The sequence below is a fragment of the Phasianus colchicus genome, chromosome 3 (genome assembly GCF_987193195.1).
Source record: "Phasianus colchicus chromosome 3, bPhaCol1.hap1.1, whole genome shotgun sequence".
NCBI classification, from domain to species: domain Eukaryota; kingdom Metazoa; phylum Chordata; class Aves; order Galliformes; family Phasianidae; genus Phasianus; species Phasianus colchicus.
This window is the reverse complement of record NC_143438.1, coordinates 30,882,133-30,899,003: the sequence shown is the minus strand read 5'-3', so window position 1 is coordinate 30,899,003 and position 16,871 is coordinate 30,882,133. Positions and strand designations below refer to the sequence as shown.

General features: G+C 39.3%; 1 protein-coding gene across 1 annotated transcript; it reads left to right on the top strand.

Moving 5' to 3' along the window:
• Positions 1-110: 110 nt before the first annotated feature.
• FRRS1L (ferric chelate reductase 1 like) lies at positions 111-15,834 on the top strand. Its single transcript, XM_031589148.2, has 5 exons — positions 111-330; positions 2,214-2,298; positions 2,770-2,908; positions 6,353-6,599; positions 7,068-15,834. Exons 1-5 carry the CDS (start codon positions 126-128, stop codon positions 7,238-7,240), a joined length of 849 nt encoding a protein of 282 aa, XP_031445008.1. The 5' UTR covers positions 111-125; the 3' UTR covers positions 7,241-15,834.
• The last annotated feature ends 1,037 nt before the right edge of the window (positions 15,835-16,871 follow it).

Below are 16,871 nucleotides of genomic sequence, written 5' to 3'. Positions count from 1 at the left end.
CTCCTCTCCGCTGCGGCTCCTTCCCCGCCGCCTCCGCTCTGCCGGCGGCGCAGCAGCCCGGGGCGGGCGGGTACCAGGCGCGCTCGGCGCCGCCGCCTCCCCACCCCGCCGCCGCCGCCGCCGCCATGGCGGTGCGGAGCGCCGGCGCTCGGCGGCTGCTGCTGCTGCTGCTCCTGGCCGGCTCCGCCGCCAGCCCGGCGGAGGAGGGCGGCGGGCGGCGGGAGGCGGGCGGCGGGGAGCAGAGCGAGGAGGCGGCACGGCCGCACCACGACTCCTCGTACGGCACCTTCGCCAGCGAGTTCTACGACCTGCGCTACCTCTCCGAGGAGGGTGCGCCGCGGGGCGGCCGTGCGGGAGGGCGGGCGGCGGGGGCCGCGCGGGGTCGGGGCGGGCGGCGGCGGCGGCGGCGGCGTTCAGGACGAAGGCCGGTCCCCGCCGCCATCTTCTGCCCGCAGCCACCGCCGTGCGGGCCGCCGAGCGCCGCGCCGGGCTCGGCGGGCTCCCCGCCTCGGGTCTGCGGGCCCGTAGGCAGCGAGGGGCGGCGGGGCACGGGCTCAGGGCCCGGCCGACGGCAGCGGGAGGCGGCGGCCGGCGCGCGATGCTCGGCCGCTCGGTCGTGTGGGAGGCGGCACGGGAGAGTGATGGAGGGGTTTATCGTATTGTTTAAAAAGCCGTGTGATGGCGTGAGTGGCAAGAAATGCGGCCGCGTTTTTCTTTTTCGAAACAGATTTTGGATAGAGTGGGAAAAAATGAGGCAGTGAAAAGGTGGGGTGTATGCAGTCAGTCTCGCTGATGCTCCACTATGAACTGTTGTGAAACGTTGCTAGCTTTGTATGCTTAAACCAGCTGACTGCTTTACCTAGCCCATGGTGCAGCCAATGGAAGCTGTAATTTGCGGGTTATGGCCTATTTCCTCTCTCCTGTGGCACTATCAGAAGCCTAGAAGGTGAACCAGGGCTCGTGGAGCCCGGTGCCTGGAGGGCAGGCCACACGTTCCTGTTTGTTTGGAGATGCTAGAGCCTGCAACTTTCAGAGCTTTCTGGCTTCACAACTTAATGCTTTGTTTTTAAGTTGGCTGACTAAAATCACATTAAAATACCAATGTTTATAGAACAAAACTGAACCTCTGCAAGCTAAAACCAATCTGCAGAGAAAAACATCTATTTAATATTGAAGGTTTTTCACAGTAAAACCTATGTTGTGCATTGTTGACATGATGGAAAGAACACAGAACCTTCCCACTTGCAGGTTAGATGAACCAAACCTAAGGGTGGCTATTTGTAAAACAAATCTATGTAATAAGATGAGAAGCAGTGGCCTCAAGTTGCACCAGGGGAGGTTCAGATTGGATATTAGGAAAGATTGCTTTTCAGAAAGTGTGTTGAAGCAGAGGCACAGGCTGCCCAGGGAGGTGGTGGAGTTCCTGGAGGTGTTCAAGAAGTAGTGGCACTGAGGGACATAGTTAGTGGGCATGGTGGGGATGGACTGTCGGTTGGACTTGATAATCCTAGAAGTCCTTTCCAACCTTAATGATTCTGTGATTCTGTGAGAGGAAAGGTCTGCTTGCAGATGTTCATGCCATGTCTTCAGTGTATTACAGTACAGCAGATAAGCTATTGCCTGGAGTCATAGATCCTTCCTTATCTGTCTCCTCTGTGCCTTACCTCACAAATGATTGTAGGTCATTGCTTCAGGCATTGCCTGTTTTGATACGCTTCCCTTCCGACTCAGTGCATGTTTTCTGTACTTCTTAAAGGAGAAAGTATCCCTTCAGTATCCATTCCTAAAGCTGAGGAGTCAGAATTCTCTCCCTTACAGATATTCCGAGGAATCCAAGCATGCATGAAGAGCCAGCCGAGTGGAGACCCCCCAAGCCTTAGCTGAATGCCCTGCTCCATGTTCGTGCTGCCAAAGCTTACATGGTCAGTGGAAGGCTTCCTGCCCTCGTTGTAGCAAGGTTGTGCTCCAGCGCTGTTGTCCCCCACCTGAAGAATGTTGCAAACCCGAGGAAATGTTTTCATTTCTCTATGTTATTTTAGTATCTCAATCCTGGGCCTACTGATAGAGGGCTCGTGTCTGTGACAAGGTAGTACCTCATCAGTACAGTTCAGTTATCACCAGTCAAAGTAAACACTATTGGAACCCTTTCTCTTCATTGTTACTGCTTTTTTCTCCTCGTATTTATTTGGTTATACTTTATTCTCATTCTACAGGTTACCCTTTCCCTACTGCACCTCCTGTGGATCCATTTGCAAAAATCAGAGTGGATGACTGTGGAAAAACGAAGGGATGCTTCAGGTCAGTCTGAGATAAAAACACAGGTACCTTTACATTTACAAATGCTGTCTGATTGCATTCAAGAGTTTGATCAATGTTCCATATTCATTTGAATATTTTTTTTATTATTTGTGAACCTACTCTGTTTTATTTAAGTAAATTTGATTATTTAAGGACATCAGAGGTGTGGACTAGATTAACTTATGATCTTTGCATTTTCTTGAAGCACTAACTCACAAAACAGGGACTCAGCATTTCAACACAGTAACACTGTGCATATGTAATTGCTTGTCATTATGATTAAACATTATATGTTCTTATTCTAAGAAGGTAATATTTGCAAGAAATCAACAGTACTACTGTAGTTTGGCGTAATTTATGTTTTACTGCCACTCTACCAAAGTACATTCTTTTAGTTCTTCTTGCAGAAACATAATATCTGCAGCAAGAAATTGAAAGGCAAGGTTTGCATGTTTTTGCATTTCCATGTAGGTACGGCAAACCCGGCTGTAACGCAGAGACTTGTGACTACTTCCTAAGTTATCGCAGAATAGGAGCTGATGTTGAATTTGAGTTGAGTGCTGATACCGATGGCTGGGTAGCAGTGGGATTTTCCTCAGACAAGAAAATGGTAAGGTTCTTAAAGTTCTTCACGTTGATAGTGTGAACACTTTTGCATGCCAGAATATACTTTATATTTTATCTGTCAGAAGCAGAGCACATATGAAAAACTGACTTGCTGAAAGCAAAGTACCCAATAGTCACCTGGGAGCAGAAGCTCGGTCTTCTGTCTCCTCAAAACTGTCTCATCCTTAGTAGCATGACCTTTCCCTTCTTTGCTAAATAGTACAACAGTGTTTTGGTTTATCTTTGAGTGTTTGAACATTATTAGCTTTTTTTCTTGTTATTATAATATCCTGTTGAGCTTTTCATGTTAGTGTTACTTTGACAAAAGGCACATCAGGAACTAAATATCACATAGTTCCATTCTTAAGTAAATCATCTGTCTTTCAGGGATACAAATATGGCTTTCACTTAAAAACTCTGGAAATCCTCCTTTTTTTTTCATCTCTGTGTTTTATTCCAGGAAAGCCACAAATATGTGACAAAATGACTACTACTTACTTAAGTATACGTACTCTAGAAAGCAATTCTGTTAGGATTTCTTCGATCTCTCCTGGATTTTACTGAGTTTTGTTTTATGTTCATTCATCTACTTGGTTGTTCACTGAAGAGCCTTATTTGTCTTTGTGTTTCACTGGGCAAAGAGGTGCATATACTGTATGGACTTAAAAAAAAACCTGAGCAATAGACAACTTCTGCAAACGTGTTTTTTTATGATCCTTTTAACACATTTAGGATTAAAATATAGTTTATAACATTGGTCTTCATATGCAGAGACATTCCTGAGTATATGAAAAATACTGAGTCCATGTTCTAGATTGCTAGTTAGAGGAAAGTACTTTCTTGTTCAGTTGTAAGCAGTAGTCAAAAAGTATAAAACGTGGAAATCCTGCTGTAGAGCCGTGAGAGGAAATGGGAAGACTCACACTAACTTAGCAACATTTTATTGGAGCAAAAATGAGAATCAGAAAGAAAATGTGAGGGCAGGTGCCTTTTTCTCATCAGTAACTATGTCTTGAATATGATGCTGCAAATAAACAGAATGAAGAGAGCAATCTTTTGTATCATAAAGAGTGTTATGAGGTATGGTTTTACAGCGAAATACCAGGAGGAGTTTGGATGGTGGAAAGTACAAGTAGTCAACAGGATTTTCAGAGCAGGCCAGTAGCTTTAAATACTTGATCCAAAGCTATTAGACATTATGTTAGTAGTTTGTAACTCCTGTGTACCTGTACTACCACTTCAAAGCAATGACATTGAATTTCAATGGTTGGTTAGACTTTGGAGAGATAATTGCTTTCAAGTACAATTAACTCAGTGTGATCTTGCCAGGCTCTCTGCCACACCTCTCAACCATCCTGTGCAGTGCAGTATCACTTTCCCCTCCCTGTGCTTCCTTGCAAGCCCACTCAGTCCAACCTGTCCCATGACTTCAGGTCCATTCAGGCTGTGTGTGCAGTTCATCCAATGCAGCCCCATCTCTGTTCTCACCCCTGTCCCCATCATATTCTCTGAGTTCCTCCCTCTCATTTCACTCAGGAGCGCAGATAAACTACTTGGCCTGCCTGCATGATAGCCCTCAGTCAGAAACATGAGTTTCTGCAGGGCAGGCGACATAAGCACAATTCCCAACCATGTTGGATGTGTGCTGTAGCCCATGGGCTTGCCTGAGCAGGCAGAGTTGTGCTTGGTGGCTGGAAGGTCTGTACAGTATGATAGTCCCTGGGACACACTAGCTATGCCTTAAAGCATATGTTACCTTTCAGCCCAGGTGGACCAAACAGCACGTAAAGTCACAGCTTCCAGTAATAAGAATGAAAGCTGAAAGATTTTCATTATAAATTTGATGCATATGAGAACTACTGATCAGCTACACTAAAACAGCTGGTGTTTGCCTTCCTCTCTTGTTCCCCTGCTGACCTCATCCCTTGTCATAACTTGAGGATGTTTTGGAATCTGGGATACTTTAATGATAAAATGACTTTGCATCACAAAAGTTCTGCTGTGAGAAAGGGGCTGTACCATGGAGGCCCTGATGAAAACATTGTGGCCTGAATAGCCAAAAAGTTCAAGGGAAAAAAGGTGTTTTTGGGTTGTCAGATTTTTTTAAACTCCTGTGACCTATTTCTTTGTCTCAGATAACATTACAGTTTTCCATGCATAAGCTTTGTGCCTACTTAGAATTTTATAATGTCATTCTGTTAAATGAGGTGCAGAATTTTTTTTTTTTTTCTGAATGTGGAAACAGTTTTTTTTTTGGTTATTTTGTTTGTTCGTTTTGCCTCTTTGTACTTAAAAATGAGAGATTGGTGCTCAGACGTAAAGAAAAGATTAAACTTAGAAAATAAGCCATGGAAAGCAATAATAGGCTCAAGACCAAAGCTGGAAAGGTAGCCTGCAGTAATACTAGGTACTTCATACAAGGCCTTCATAGGCGTAGTCCCAGAGAGATGCACTGTGGCTTTTTTCACTACTTTTCCCATAACAGCAAACTGATGGATGGTCATGCTAGCAAGCACTGCTTGTTGCATCATTGTGACCTATCAGAAAGACTTGTATTGGAAGAGTAGGACCTGTGTCTAACATAGTAGTGATACCTACAGTAGAGGCATTCAACAAAATGCCGTGCATCAAACTTGCAGTATTTTAATGGTTCATGACAGCAAGGCATCCACAAGGCAGTGCTCCTAAAATTAATACCTGCGTGATGCAGTGCTCTGCAACTTTGACAGTGTCCTTGAATAAACTATTCTAACAACTGTTTTAATGTTTCTGTAAATGACTTACACAAACAATTGCCTCACACTTCTTTCTATCCCTTGTTTCTTTGATTGGTAGTTTATACGATGGGAAGGGGCACAAGTTGATTAATCTTTTCCTGTATTCTACAATATTCTGTATTGTTATTGTTTGCTGATCATTTTCCCTTAAGATAAATGAGAAGCTATATTATCATAAGTGAACATGAGATTAGAAAAGACAGGCTGTAGTTTATGATAATAGTTATACAGATTTAGTAGATTAATCTTCACTAACTTATAAAGTTATATTGCTTTTCTCTCCGCAATCCTGATACAGTAGATTTTGCACACATAAAGATCCCAGAAAATCACACATTATGAAAGAAAACAGTCTTCTACTCATCCACTGTGTGATGTCAGGGTGATACTATGCCTTATAAATGTGTTGTGTATGTTAGGTTGTTTTGGATCTCAGAAAGATCCAAACAAGAATGCAGAGAGAAAAAGTAATAGTTAGTATTTAGTCCATGCCGTTCAATCTGAATGAAGAAACATTTCTAGGGAAAAGAATATTTGTGTATTTGTAACTTAGAAAAAGGGAGTGAGAGACCTAAGTCTTGATTGTTTTTAATAGTTGAAGTTGTATAAATAAATGAGGAAGTGCTTTGTGACAATTGTTTTCCTTCTGCGAAAATGTTTTTACCATGTAGGGAGGAGATGATGTCATGGCTTGTGTTCATGATGATAACGGAAGAGTCCGAATACAACACTTTTACAATGTTGGTCAGTGGGCTAAAGAAATCCAGAGAAATCCTGCTAGAGATGAAGAGGGGGTTTTTGAAAACAATCGTGTAACTTGTCGATTCAAGCGTCCTGTATACGTGCCCCGAGAAGAAACTATCGTAGATCTGCACTTGAATTGGTACTATCTGTTTGCCTGGGGTCCAGCAATTCAGGGTAAGTTGATATCTGTGCTACTGACAACTTAGTTACCAAAATAGATAAATGTCTTTCAGTGACGTTATTCTTACTTATATCCCCTCCTTTTTTTAATGAATTAAAATTTTGGCAGCATCAGTCTTAAGAAAATATGAGTAGGAAGGTGAGATAGCTAGCAGAGTCCTACATATCATATTTTCTTGGTCATGCAGCTATTGTTCCCACTCTCCAAAGCTAAATTTAAGTTAGGACAGTTCATAACTGGAAGTTCTGAATTCCTCTGGAGGATGATTATTGTTTACTTGAATGTCATTTGTTTTATTCAGAAGTTTAATTTCAGAAAACAGAGCAATAACTACTCACTGACATTGTAACGTTGCATGCTCCTCTGTGTATGAAAATTAAGTCTTTCTATCTATTTGTTTGATAAATCATTAGAAATCAAATGCAGCTGATGTTATTTCTTTCTGCCCTTGCTTATTAAAGGTTCTATAACTCGTCACGATATAGACTCACCACCTGTATCAGAGCATGTGGTCAGTATTTACAAGTATGAAGATATTTTCATGCCATCAGCTGCCTATCAGACCTTCTCTTCTCCATTCTGCTTGCTCCTCATTGTTGCACTGACCTTCTATTTATTGATGGGAACCCCTTGACCTCTGGAAAGTAACGAGAATTTGCCAGTGAAAGTTTCTCAGGATGGATGGATATATGATGGATGATGCGTATTTCTATTGGAATTTATATCACACCACCATCGTCATCTAGCCGCTTTTGAACATAGTTAGCTTCTCAGAAGAATGAAATCACCATCTTTTGAGTGGCTGAGTGGTGACAAATCATTTAAGAATAATCAGTGAACAAATAGGAGACGATATTCAGTGTTGTGACTACTTGCTTAATGAAGACTTTTGTAAAATAAGTGTGTGCGTGTGTGTGTGTGTGTGTGTGTATGTGTGTTTGGGAGGGGTGTCCGTATGTGTGGTTAGGAGAGTTTCGTGATGCACGTCTTATCAAATAACAAAAAAATGCCTTCCAAATCGTTCCCAGAAAGCAAATTTGGGAAAACATTATAATGCCATTTGGTACTTCTGGTGCAGAGAAAGTCTGAGTGTGGTTTCTGAACTTAGGATCAGGATGCTGACACTGAAGTAAAAAAGCTACCCTTCCATAATGGACAGTTGTTTTTTTTTTTTAAATTAATATTTATCAAAGTTTATTTGCTTTGGTACTTTCCAAAACTAGCCTTGCATAATCAAGCACGAACAGGATTTTTTTAATGGAAAGAAATGATCGATGTCTTTAGAAGAATAATGTTTCAGCAACCTTCTTGAAAGAAATATCTGCTTGTTTTGTGTGTGAGATATACATTATGTAAACAAAGGGAAAGGAGAATGCAGTCATTTGAATTCTCCATACATAGGAAAAGCAAGTCTAAGCCACAGAGAACACTGAAGTTTCTAACAAGCCATAGCACATCCTCCCAATCAATGAAGTATTTTTTTTCTTTTTATTTGAAAGCAGTAATGTTGCTGATGTGTAAATATGTTTTTAAATAGTTGTGCAGTAGTACCAAGAAGTCTGTTTTTCTGTGTTGTATTCTTGTATATCCTGTTCGTGTTAAAGGTGAATATGGGCAGCAGATATCTGCTTACAAAGAAATGGAAATATAACTGAGATCATTTGTAAGGAGAGATAGGAATTAATAAAAAGATCAGCATCTTTTGTTTCATCAAATGGTTGCTGAAGCATAGTTACAGTGGAAAAGATGGGTTAAAGAGGAAATGCACTTCAATTTTTTATCACCAGTAAATTATACAAAGATGAATGCTAAGTATTATCAAACTGTAAAGTGTCAAAATACATTTGAGCCATAGAATGTTCTGAAAACTGAATTGGTGTAGAGAATTTTTGTTATTCATGTGACATGTATAGGTGTAGCAGTTGAATGTGCTTGGGTACAGTTGCTCATTTGTTTCCCAACTTGCATTATTGCACCAAAATTCTCTCTAATGTGATGCACTTAAGGACTCTGTAACGTAGGATCTGGTAAAATATGTGATAGACATTCTTTGTATTTTCATTCCTGTATAGAGTGTAAAAAAAAAAAAAAAGTAACAAGCTTTGCTGGGTTTGCATCATTCTTCATGGAATGAAGTTTTTTCTTTAGGCTCTACATTCTTGAAAGCAATTCTTCAAGTATGTGAAACAGGCTTGAAAAGGACTTGCAAACTCTATCACAAATCCTTTATTACCATTTTTAGAGAAAGATTTCTCAGAGACATGTAACATTTGCATTGATGTCTTTAAGGATTTGTTTGCTTAAAATTGCTGGACTAAGGTTAAATAGGGATGAGAAGAATGCAAATTGAAGTGAACTTTGAAGGTGCATTTAGTAGCTTCTTTCGTGTAAATAACCTTCCACAAGTTGAATAGCCAACATCTGATGAAATATGTAGTGGAAGCTACATGTAAGGAAGGTCAGCTTTGGACATTCATGATTGTAAAACAGAGGTCAAAGATTAGCAGAAACAGAGAGCTGAAGTCTTGGATAATGAGTTTTATAGTAAGCAGCCAGGTGAAGTGAGGAAGTTATTAGGGCTAATTCCTTCTCTCCTGTGTTAAAGCATAGGCAGTTTAGGGAGCTGAGATACCACAGCTCCTTTTCTGAAATTACAGCTACTCAAAGTAGCCTCAGGGTTACTTTAGTTTATGGCCTTGTAATTTTCTGCATTTCCCTGATTACCCACTAAAAGGCTAATCTAATAACTGAAGCATACTAAAGTAAGATAGAAACCCATTTGGGCTCCTTTAATACAGTGCTGCACTTAGGATAGTCTGGCTAGACCTAGGCAGAGACATATGTAAAATATGGCAATACTAATACCAGGGTAAATGTACAACACAGGTATTGCTGCTTTGCACTGAAAGCGCACTGCAGGCAGTCAGAGCTGTGTAAAGGTTGAAAGTTCAGGCTCTAAAGCAATAGTGAGGTCAGAGCTGAAGCACAGCCACTTATGGGAATGCCCAGTGCAAAGCTTAAACTGCTTCAGGCCACAGATGTACCCATGTTCTAAATTAGAGTAGAAATACAGTTCCTTTTTTTTTTCTTTTTTTTTTTTTTCCCCCAGGTTACTTTTAAGCATTCTGTCTGGTGTTTTTGTTGTTGTATTTTTCTCTTTTTGAAATATTAGCAGAGATATGCACTTCTAAATGACGTTGATCCTTGAGCTTCAAAATACTTAACTAGCACTAATTAAGCATTTCTGATTAATTGGGAGGAAATAAAAGTCCACAACAAGCAGCAAAGCAATTATTCTATTATTTGGCATTTACATTTATGGCTGAGCTATTATTACTCCCTGGTAAACTGTTCTAAGATTTTGTATACTGCTTCACAGGTATTAGAAAAGCTACTGTGCATTCTCTGAATGTTTGGCAGAATGTTTAAGAAGAACTGAATACTGAAAATAACGATGATAAATTAGAATCAGGAGATAGGATAAGTGGTGTTTTTTGGTTGTTTTTTTTCTTCAGAGAAGAAAGTTTGTTGTATTGTGGCATTTTGTCTGAGAGTTGTAGGAAAAGCAGGACTGTGAGCTTTCCAGATTCAGGAAAACAAAGAAGGCACAAGCACTTGGATATGGGTAGTTGGGAGTAAATACGAGAACAAAAAGGCTATGAGAGAAATGAAAAGGCCTTAATTCATTGATGCTTAGCTTAATATGATAGCTAATAATTATTAACATTTAAGTGAGCCTGGAAAGTATTTTGTTTTTCATGTTTTCTTTCCTCATGCTTAAAAGCAAGATTGACCCCTGCTGTACAGTTACTACAAAGTAGTTCTCTTCAAAGCAATTGAAAATTGGATCGTTTTTAGATCCTTTATGGTGACTACCAGTAAGCTATTAAATAACACATTTCCAAAGCACTTTAATTTTGAGAGTGAGAATAACTTGCTGCAGGGTAACATAACACAGAAGCAGAGGCTTTAGAAAGGTCACGTTTACAGTACTGTGGCCTTTGGAAATTTGATTTGGTTGCTAATTACAAAGATAATTAATTAGAAAGATAAGACCAGAAAGGACCATAAGGCATTAATTAGCAATCTTGAATATATTCTTTCCATGCAGAACCATGTTCAGCTCTGACCATAGCTTGTTACGTTAACCATAACACCTTCTGCTCACTCAGTCTGTCTTATCTATAACTTCGTATACTTAAAGTTCATAAGCTATTTGAAGGAGCAGTCAGCTTCTTTATGATGGTGCCTATCACAAAGGGACCTTGTGTTTTGACTGTAGTATGTGACAGGTACTCCACTACAAATACCAAGTTTGGCCTGAAATTATACCATAAAGACTGGCATAGGAGAAAGAAACAGAAAATAAAGACCTCTATGAAGTTTGTTTTTTTTGAGTGGATAGTTGAGACACTTCTAGATGCTATTTATTTTTTCTCAAATAAAAGCTTAGCTGATTTTAGAATGTCATTGGGTATGGGATGATGCTTTCATCTACAGTGATAGCATTATAAGCAAATTATTCTGTTTTTGGAAGAGAGTATTTTAATTAGGTATTTTGAAACGCCTCTGAAGCTCCCTTGTCTTTATTGATGGGCATTGCAATATTTGGATAGCAGGAAAATAAGTACTTGTAGCTACCCTAATCGAAGGGAGCTCCCCAAATGGGTTAAAAGTTCTGAAAGCTTTTTTTGGCACTGACTTGTTCAGTCTTCACTGCAAGGATTAGAGAGTAACTGGAGCAATGCATGCATCAGCAAACTCCCTGGGTAGTAGCTCTGAAGCTTGATTGGGTTGCCATATCCTAAGACTGGACCAAGAAGAAAAGCTCTCCTTGTGCTCAGTGACTACTGTGAAATGGTGTTACAACTGTGTTAATGTCTTCCTTTGAAAAGTATTGTGCTCCTTGTCACTAGCCTATGTCCTGTCCCTGTGTTCACATCTGATGATTCTGACAGATCTTAGCCCAGCTGTGAAGAGGAGTTATTAGGTAAGGAGGACTGAAAGCTGTTTTCCTGAACAGCCAGGTCACAGTTAGAAGTCTGAATTGTAGATGATACTCCATTTATCTCTAAGTACTGTTGTGAGTTGAGGGGGAAGGGAAGAGGCATTATTCTTTTTTTCAGTCTTTATTACCCTTACTTTTCCTGTCCTTATACTGCATCAGACATTTAAAAAGAAGTAAATTATTCTCCTTTTAGAGCATAGACCCTGTGGTCTTTGATTTCTTCTGGGAACATTAACTGTTGGCACTGCACTGCACTGCACTCTACAGGCAGAACTGGAGCTTATATACAAACCTGCTCATTTTACTGGCATGTAAATTAACGTTGCGACCCTTTACCATACTGATGCAGTGCACAGTGATATGTTGTTTTTAAACTTTTTCTCCAAATGGTTTACCCAGCAAAAAGTACTCAGTAACAGCTTTAGAAGAAGAAAACTTCTTTCATGGGCAGAATTACAAAAGGTCTAGCATCACTCTTTTTCAGAGATGCCTACTGTAAAAGTGCTAATATTTTATACAAAGTGCAGCTGGTGAAGAGCCTTACATTTATAGTAGAAGTAGAAACATATTTCAATAATACAGTTGTTCTGGTGCTTCACAGAGCTGTGTATGTGCCCTGCGTGAACTGGCACCTTCCATTTCAACACAGAGCCACAGCGTGTGGTGAGCAGGTGGAACAGTCTGCTTGGGTGCTGTATGATGATGTGGAGGCAACCTCAAATACTTCAGGACAGATGAGTAGAGACTTTGCAAAAAGCTGGAGGACGAAGAAGGGCTCATGGTTTTGTCGTACTTCCTATTTTTGCATGACTTTACATGTGGCAAAGACACATGTAAATCACATGGAAATTTTACTTGATATGCAAAGAAGCAACAGAATCTAACTTGAACAGGAATTAACTATTTTGCAGTCCTAGCTGTTGTAAGGGCAAAATGTCCGATTTATGCCTTGAGATGTGTGCTCCCAAAAAGCTCCAAGATTTGAGTGAGAGGCTTGATCTTGCCCTTAGAGGTATGAAGAAAGGCCAGGATCCTGTGTGTGATTGTAGCAGTTGGATGCTGTGTGTACCTGCTCACTGTCTCTCTCACAAACTGCTTGATTCTCAGAAGAGGGAGGTTCTAAATCTTAACAGCTTTCTTTGCCCAATGTGTGTTTCCCCTAATTGAAATTGCATTATCATGGTTTCTGTAGCATTGTGTTAGGGCCTAATATAGTTCTTCCACAACCTGCCCAGCATAGGCAGGGGTCTAACTGGAAGCCTGTTGGGAATTTAAAGAAAACCTCAATTTTCTGAGTATAAAAATTAATTTGTATGTTTATTTATTTATTTACCATATGCCAACTATTCTCCTGTCTTTTGCTAACTATTCTGTGGAGTTCATATGTCTGAGTGTCTGATTTTTTGCAGATACAATAAGATCTAGATAAACCTTCCTTTTCTACACCTGTCATTAGAATAATCACCTAGGTAACTCTCAGAAGTTTATTTTATGGTGAGTTTTGATAAAACTATGTATATTTATATTCCATTATTTAATTTTTCCCATCTGGGTTCAGGTAGTGAGGTAAAACCAGTGTAATTTTGGAGGGCTTATGCACCTTGTGGAGTTAGTAGATGTGAAAAAGCAGACTGAACAAATGTTACTTTGAAAATCTGTGATTGCATTGACAATAGCAAAGGAACTCCTGTAAGGAAAAGGGCAGATTTTTTTTCCCCTTGAATTGCCAAGTAATTTCAATAGCTTTCATTCCTAATTTGCTTCCATGTTTGTTACTGAGATAGGGATATTTGCCCACATGGATGTGAGGTTGGAGCACAAGGAGAACTTCACAGCCCATGTTTGTATAAAAGCTACTGCTCAGTATAGACCAGTTCTGATCTGCATTAGAGACCACTTAAAAGTGTCCTTACAAGGGGAGTTTTTATATGACACTTTTAAGAAACATTCTTTAAAGGTACTGTGCTATTATTTATATAGACTTGATCATTACAGAATTACCTGTTAGCAGTAATCTTCTGAGTTTTTTCTAAATGCTACTTAATGCAAATTCATGTTTACATTTTTAGGGAAGGAACTGGATTTTTCAGATGTGCTAAGCAGCTGCAAATCTTCTATGGCTTCAATGCCTACTCATGGCAAAGTGATTGCAGTGTGTTACCTAATTTAATCTCAGAGCTCTCTGTTAAGCTTCACATCATTCAGTTGCAATTTTGTAAGTTGCTAATAGTAGAAGACTAAACAGGGGAAAAAGTCACCTAGATTCCATGCAAAGGAACGAAAATATTATTGATTTTTCACAACAGCTATCAACCAGATGAATGAAAAATATTCTTCCCAGAATCAATATTTTGGTATACTAAATGTGTTGAAGGGATGTGAAAAAATTATGTACGACATAATTTAAAACACAAGGGTAGACCGTATTTTGGAAATAAAAACAAACAAACGAAAACCTAAAACAAAACTGAAAATCTTCCATGTTCCCTTACTCCTAGCTGATATTTTTGGATAGTGATACAGAAGAATATATATGAAAACAGTGATGTTGCCTGCTACAGGATCACATTTGCTCTTTTAATATATTAACTTGTTGCTTTCTTTAGTGGAAAAAAATTAGTCTCACATTATTATTGTTTTGGATTTCTTTTTCCCCCAAACAAGATGAAAAAAAATGTTAAAGAATCAAGGAAGTATTTTCATACAGACTGTCAGGATAACTGTAGAGGAAACAGTAGATTTCATACTTAAAATGCAGGAGGCAAAAACTGTATTATTTAAATGCCAAATTCCATATCTGCTACTGAAATGTTAGATTGCTCACCCAATTATAAAACAATGGTGTCTGTTTCTGTTTTTCATGATGATATGAACCCCATGACAAAAGTTGAAATTATAAGAATGACCAATTTTCACTAAAGCTGGAAGTATCATTCAAGTCTTGACAGAGGGTCAAATGTGGAATCCCAAACCTATTAAGTTCATTAGAAAAATGGGATCGTAGTTCTCAGTGGTGTCCCCAGCCTTCATTTAGGAAGATAAATTTTGTTAACATATTTGAAGCACTGTGAGTTCTGTTTAGGTGAAGTCAGATGCTAGGTATGTCTTGGCATTTCTGATTAATATATTCTGAGATCTGGTTTGCTTTAACTTCTTAGCAGTTAAGCAGACTGTCATAACTACATTAACACTTGCCACTTGGATTTGTGTTACATAAATTGTAATGTTTGAAGCTGAAATGTCATCTGCACCTTTTGATTTCATTCAGCATTCTCAAGATGAAAATTAGGTCTAACACATAGAAGCACTTTGTAAGTATAGTGCTAAGTGGTGTTCTGTTTTTTTGGTGTTTTTTTTTTTCTTTTACTAGACTCAGTTCTGTATGCCAATACCCAGCATCCATTTGAAGACAATGAGCATTTAAACTTATTTATATTAATGCGTCAGTCTTCTTGAATAAAAATAACAGAGGATGAATACATAATGGAATGATAGTGACCTATGGGATTATTTTACAATCAATGCATGCCCTAAAGGATTGCTTTGTAACATCTGTTTTATACTAAACGTTGGTGTTAAAGTGAGCCTTGTTAGCTATTTGACAGTGACATACAGTATTTATAAATCTGTTACAATAAATGCTTTTTTAGTCTTATAAGTGTGTGGTATGGCATTTATAAAAGGTTAAAAAAAAAAAAAAAAGTTCTGTGCCCTGTGTTGTGTTAATAATTCCTTCTTGTTCCATGGGTTTCAATTTATTACCCTTAGTAATTCCATTTCACTCAGTGAGCCTGGTCACAGTAACAAAATAACAGATGTGGGAGACTACTTATGTTTTTCTTTTCCACCATCAGAATCACTGTGAAACTGTAAGTAAAAGACATCATCTATGTTTTAATGAATCAACCCAGCTGTCATTTGGTGTAACTAAATAGAACATAGATGTTTCTGTGGTGACCTCTCTGTTGTGTTTGTAATGTATTTGATGCAAGTATAATCAAGATACCAATATTTCAGATATGGGTGTTTGATCTTCATCACTGCCTTGCTGCGGGGCCAAACGGAGCAGCTCCTGAAGCAGTGCCAAAACATAATGTTGAAATAAAGTTGGAGTTTGGAAAGGGAGAGGAGAGAGTCCTGTATCGGTCATCAAGAAAAATTGGCTCTAGAATGTTTGAAGAAATGCTTCAGTTTTGATCAGCATAAAAGTTATTTTTTTTCCTTTAGCCTAAAATACAAAGTGACCTATAAATACAAAGTTTACGTCTGAATGATGAACTGTAAGGGCTATATATTTTATTTCTTTAACCCAGCTCTTACTGAAGTGGTAATCATTTAAATTAAGTATTTTTTCTTCATCTGAACAAGATATTACTTTTCCAGGAAACTGAGTTAATGAAGTGAGATTATCCCCAACTGCATGTACACATATATTCAGCTTTACAGGTTTAAAAACAAAAATAAAGAACAGTTTCCCAAGCAGGGATAGATTTATTTTCCACATGTGCGGACCAGTGCTGACACCTGCTGGCTTTATTTCTGGGTGATTTCATAATTTTGTGCATTTATTACAGGTATGAATCGTGATCAACTTGCTGTTGCCAATGTTGTCTGTCTCCTCTGCTTCTCAGCCACCTCAGTACTCAGTATTTTGGTATCAAATCTGAGACTGCCTGGCAATTGCAGCTGTGTTGACTGCATGCCAAGCAAATGAGAGCTATAGATTTCTTCAAAGGGCACTCAGAAAGCTTCAGTTCAACACACATAATCACTAATGCTGCAGCAGACAGAAGTTACGAGTTTATCTATTCATGAGATAATATTTCATTTTATATTACTATCTACAGGAGAGCATCAAGGACTGTCAGTGTTTACCACATACGTACTTTTAGGCACACAGGTTTTCTATATGGCCAAAAAGCACTCCTTTTCCGTCCTCTTCACCCTTCACATCCAAAGGCAGTGCTGGAGAATTTCTGGTAATATAGGTCCCTGGGGTGCACTATACACCTATGGCCATAAAAGTCCTTAAAACACAAAGTGCCAGGGCAATCTATATCTAAATTGCTGTCTAATCTAAAACTACATTACACTTCAGTGTTCAACAAAATTGGCTGTTAAGGCTGCAAACACTGCCTGAAATCTGTTCTCGAATTAAGTTTTCAGACCTTCAGTAGTATTTTGTGAAGATCCTCCCTGTCACCTTAGATACTGCTTTATGTGTTCACATCCCTGCTTTTCAGTGTTCGTGTTGTAG

Bases quoted from the DNA above. Each gene is read 5' to 3' on its own strand.
- FRRS1L (XM_031589148.2), top strand. From the start codon at position 126: ATGGCGGTGCGGAGCGCCGGCGCTCGGCGGCTGCTGCTGCTGCTGCTC. The intron at 331-2,213 runs GTGCGCCGCGGG...CTCATTCTACAG, and splicing joins GCGCTACCTCTCCGAGGAGG to GTTACCCTTTCCCTACTGCA. The intron at 2,909-6,352 runs GTAAGGTTCTTA...TTTACCATGTAG, and splicing joins TTTCCTCAGACAAGAAAATG to GGAGGAGATGATGTCATGGC.